This window comes from Populus euphratica, unplaced genomic scaffold (genome assembly GCF_000495115.2).
Source record: "Populus euphratica unplaced genomic scaffold, PopEup_1.0 scaffold187.1, whole genome shotgun sequence".
NCBI lineage: Eukaryota > Viridiplantae > Streptophyta > Magnoliopsida > Malpighiales > Salicaceae > Populus > Populus euphratica.
The window spans coordinates 234,887-240,212 of record NW_011500070.1 but is presented as its reverse complement, the minus strand read 5'-3'; the positions used below and the strand labels follow the sequence as shown (position 1 = coordinate 240,212).

Below are 5,326 nucleotides of genomic sequence, written 5' to 3'. Positions count from 1 at the left end.
AAGTCCATATATGTTTTTGGGCTCCCTTCATCCTTTAGAGCTCCGTTTTGTAACGTGGTTCAATTCACTTTTCAAAATGTTCTTGTAATATTTTTTTTTTCACTTAAAAAATATAAAGCTAATGCTTTAAAAAAAATTCAATGATTTTGATGCATTAATATAAAAAAATAAAAATAAAAATATTATTTTAATATTTTTTAATTAAAAACCAAGATTGAGGGTGCATTTCAAATACTAAAATATCCTCCTAAAATCAGAAAAAAAAAGGCTCTTGAGAAACATGTATATACTAAAAAAATATAAAGAACATAATAAAAAATGTCAAATCTTATAAAATTAAAATGTTTCAGAGATCTAACAAGTTAATAATAAAAAATTGGATCAGATAACACAATATCATCTGTGGTTATTATTATTGTTTCATACGTTATTGAAGTGGCAATTGGTTTAGCACCACCCAAGACATGCTAATGCAAAAGAGACAATAAATACCTTGTTTGAGCAATATTGAGTGTGGTGTCATCCCTAGTAATTTAAAAGCTAAGAAAAAAATAATTAGTTATGAGATTTTTAATACTAAATATGAAAGACAGATAAAATAAGTGAAGAAGAATATCCAGTAAAGAGGATGTCATCAACATTAATTAATAAAAGAAATATGTCTAAATCCTGCTTTTGATATAATAAAGATTAATCAATTATATGTTGTTTTTTTGTTTGGTCTTTGATTGTGGATTTCTTCAATTAAATAATTAATTGCCTATTAAATTTTAATATATATGCAATTAAGTTTCTAATTTAACCAAATTAACTTTTTAAAATTTTAACTTGATCCCCCGACTTTAATTTCTTCCGATTAAAGTCTAAATTTATTTTAAAAATCATTTTTCTTCTTGTAATTAGATCATTAATAAAATTATTTAAACCTTTTAAAATTCTAAGAGTCCTTACTTATCTAAATTTATATTTTTTACCCCAAATAAAAATATTTTCATCAATGAAGTCTTTTGTCAATCAAAATTGAGTCGCTAATTTTTTCAATTTTATACATTGTGGCCCTCTAGCTTTTGTACTTATCACTTTGATCCTTCGCTACCAACTTGGATAATTTTCTAGACTTCTTTCTTGTATATCATCTTATATTTTGGATTTTTTTCTCTTTCTTTTCTTGATTTTTCATGAGATATAAAATGAATAACAATATATTAAATCCCATGCAGCTTGACGATTTGACTAAGTAGCTCATTGGTCTAAAGTTTAGTTAGAGTTTGGTTTTTTTAAAAGCTATTTTGAAGTTATCATAATAATTTAATGATTTGACAAGTTAATATGTAATCTAATTGTTTCAGCTAAACTTAGTTATTTAATCGAGTCAATTTTTTAATTTTTTATCTAAAATAATATTGTTTTAACTTTTTTAAAAAAATACTTTTATCCAAAACAAAATTTGAATTCTTTTTAATAAAAAATCCTTTTAGAATAAATCCGGATTAATCCACTTACCCATGAGTTGCCCTCAACAAACTTGCATCCCGAACTTGCCGAGCCTGATAACATGACTTTAAATTCTAATCTTTCTTTATAATACCACTGCCCTCTGTCAGTCCTAGTTTTGGACTTTGCTAGCTACTTTGTTGAAGGGAATTGGAATTGGAACTTGAATAAATGCACCAAACCCAATTCTATAGCTCCGTTTGACTAAGAAACCATTGGCAGCTGACCAGTCACGGATACGTCGCACTTGACAGTCACCAAATCCTTTGGAATTCAGAGATTTCATGGTCTGTGGTCTCCATTCGAGCTCTTTTATTAAGAGAAAATTCTTTCAGATTACCCGGGCCGCCGGGCAACGCCTAATACGGAGCAAGACTACTCTTATCTAGGAATCAGCTTCAAAATTCCACGTTAAAAAATTATGTTCTACACCTTCCAATGTGAACTATCAAACTGATCAATATTATGCATCTTTCCTTGAAGCCTAAGCATAAAGAACCTCCCTCGTAGCTTCCGAGCTAGGCATTGATCTCTTCCAGTAGTCTCATGTTTGTTTGAATGGTTTGCGTGCCCAAATTTCTAGTCAAAGAAGCCTAGCTAATCCCACAAGCTAATTAACACTATAAATATTACATGCATGGATTCCCCCTCCATCCCCCATTATCTCACACTCTTCCTTCATCAACAAAGCATCAGTTCATCTCCCTCGTTGCTTAACATGACAACCATGCTCAAATCTCTCAGCTTCTTTGTCGTTCTTTTGATTGTGAACTCCCTTTTCTTCATGGAGACAACTGAAGCCCGTCCCTTAAACACCATGAAGTCAAGAAACTCTGCTGCTAGCAGAGCTATTGAGAGTTTCTTTGATGCTCTATCACTTGGAGAAATCAAGCAAGCAGGCCCAACTCCTGGCGTAGGAAACGGTTTTACCAACAGTAAGACACTTGGAGGAATTAAAGATGGTCCTAGCCCTTGCTGTGGACACAAGTATACCACCGGCACTCATCATTGACTCGTGATTTGGCACAGCAAATGTTGAAGTCATTCTTCTATTACTTAATGATATATGTTCATTTTCCATTACAGATTATTTATTTTTTCATCATGTAATACAATTATTATAAATTTAGAGTTAGTAAAAGGTCAAATCAATTAATAATGTTGAGAATTTATACAGTACTTTTTTTAATATATAATTCCTATTTGTTGGTTTCCGATTCAATTCAGACAATTTATTGGCTTTTCTTTTCTTTTTTGAACGATGGTGTCCCCAGTTTAGATTTGTTGATTATGCAATACAGTGCACTTTACTTTTCTTTGGATGAATTGAAAGCTTAGTTATTAAACCTGGTTTCATCTTTGAGGATAATTCAAAAAATTTAAGGTTCAGAATTTAATTTACTTTAGGTTTTAAATTGAATTTAAAAAAAAAAATTGATTTAAGTGAAATCTAACTGGCTCAGTCATGTTTTTTGTAATTTAATAACTCGGTAAAACATGGTCCAAATATAATCGTGTTAATTTCAATACTTAACAAAAACAAACAAACAAAAAAACACTGTTTTTACTAAAGTAATAGATCCTAGTTGATCCCGTAACTCACAAGTTGAACAAAAATCCAATACTTCATGTCTTTTTCCAAAGTTGATAACTATGATGATATCCTGTCGATCATTCATAAAATTATAGCTCCATCGATAAAATCTACTTGGTTAACAATATGAGCTTTTGTGTCATCGGAGATATCATAGGTTTGGTTTTCGATCTCAGAGGCCCCATATTCGGTTAATGGATGAACCGGCCTATCATTTGGATATGCCGAAGATGGACGCCTTGGCTGATGCGCTGGATGAATTCACTGGAGCTGTACTTGTCTGTCGTGAATCTAGGTGGATCTCACGTGTCTGTTATGATGAAGAAGAGTGGAATTTTGGTGGTGGAAGATGGAACTCTAGCTGCTTTTCCTGTAACATTTGAGGAGCACAAAGAGGAGCTTCAAAGCGACATTAAGGCTGAGGTTGTACCTACGAAACTTCTTGTTCTGCCGCTAAACTATAGTTTCTTGCTGGGTTATGTACATCGGAAAGTGATGTCCGGTTCTAACATACTAGCAATAAAAGACCGTAAGTAATTTTTTATCTGATTGTAAATTTAAATTTTTTTAGGTGATTCTATAAACTTAATTCTACAATAGATGTGGCTTGCTATAACTAGCCAAATTTCCAAAGACCCTCAAATTGTACTTTAAAGATATTGTTGGAGTCAATTTTGTTATTTTTTCTTGATTTTTCTCCAGCACTTATCAGACTTCAGTTCAGAAATAAAATTACGACTTGAAGTTCTGCTTTGATAACCCTATTTCAGCCATTACTCTGTCTTTCTATCCTTGCTAATATCGTTTTTGTGCTTCCGCATGCATCAATTATATTATCGTAAACTGTCTTGATTATTTGAATGACAAGAACTTCTTTATCTTCATGTATGATTATTAGGGCTGCATGGAATATACTAGGAACCTTGGTCTCCAACCTTTCAGCTTGCTAAAGGAAAGATCATCCTTGATGTTGGCTGTGCAGTTCCTACCCAACTGTTCTGCAGAATATTGGAATCTCAGCATCGCCAGGCAGGGCAGGTGAGTTGATCAGTTACTAACTGCAGAACAAAGTAGAATGTAATTAAATCAACCTCACCATCTCTGTTGATTTTGATCTACGATATTAGGAATTAGAAATAAGCCTCAAACTGCATTTTATATAGCACACTACTGCTCATAATGGTTGCATGATAGCTACCTCCTCCACACTACTCTGATCAGGAAGCTTGGGCACCAACCAGATCTTCAATTCTCTAAACCCTATGCAACAAGAAGTTTTTGAGACATTACCATGTCAAATAGTCAAGGTACATTACTACTTGGCTATGGAGATGCCAAGCATTTTTCTGCTGCTGTTTGTTTATTCTTTTACTTAGTTTCTATACTGTATATCTATTCATATGAGAGAATTCAAACAAAGCAACATTCGTATGACATTTATATATACCTTATCCATTGAATAGACAGTCCATCTAGGTTTACCTTGTTGATTGTGTAATCTGTCATGGAAAAAACTTCATGGTTGTGGTGATTTTTTTCCTGAAGTTCCATGTTTTTATGTTGAAATTGTGATGTTTCCATTACATTCCTCTGGCTGTACTACTCCATTACAGGCATTGCTGTTCCTGATTGTATAATCAGCTTATCGTCTCCAACATTTGGCCTCTTGGGAGCTTCTGTGCTATTTGTAAGGTAGCTTTTCTTAACAGAAACTAATTGGACTGTCTTTCTTAGAGGAGAATGACATAAATGTTGTCCTTCCAAATGGTCTGATACGCAGCAGACCATTTCACATTTATTTTCTTGACAATGATACTTGGATAAGGATGGACCAGATTTCTGAAACTGGCCTAGTCCTGATAAGGTGCATTCTTTTTTCCATGCTGCACGATCAACTATGTCCAGATTGAAATTGATGTGTCTTAAAGTGGTGAAATCTTGATCAATTACATTAGTCATCAATCTGTCTAGCCAAATGTATGTTTTAAGACATTAGCATCTGATCATATGCATCTACCTTCTCAAATTCGGTAAACATGACTGGAAATTCCAGACGTATCGACTTCCTTCTGGTGCAATATTGCCTTGGATCAAAATGTGATGAGCTCAATTCTACAAACTCTACAAGGCATATGTTAGAAGGGTGTTTTAAGAAAAGGCCTCATTTCAACTATGCTGATGTTGTTATCCATTTTTAGATTCCTATAAAAAAATAAAAATAAAAATAAATTATTAAAA

General features: G+C 32.8%; 1 protein-coding gene across 6 annotated transcripts; it reads left to right on the top strand.

Moving 5' to 3' along the window:
• Positions 1–3,202: 3,202 nt before the first annotated feature.
• LOC105108416 (uncharacterized) lies at positions 3,203–4,897 on the top strand. Of its 6 annotated transcripts, XM_011002717.1 has the most exons (4): positions 3,203–3,511; positions 3,987–4,126; positions 4,310–4,395; positions 4,702–4,897. In XM_011002717.1, exons 1-3 carry the CDS (start codon positions 3,287–3,289, stop codon positions 4,368–4,370), a joined length of 426 nt encoding a protein of 141 aa, XP_011001019.1. In that variant the 5' UTR covers positions 3,203–3,286; the 3' UTR covers positions 4,371–4,395; positions 4,702–4,897. The 6 variants fall into 6 exon arrangements, 5 of the variants coding, with proteins under 5 accessions (XP_011001019.1, XP_011001022.1, XP_011001021.1 ...); XM_011002720.1 differs by lacking the exon at positions 4,310–4,395 and having other exon boundaries at positions 4,007–4,126; XM_011002719.1 differs by lacking the exon at positions 4,310–4,395.
• Positions 4,898–5,326: the final 429 nt, after the last annotated feature.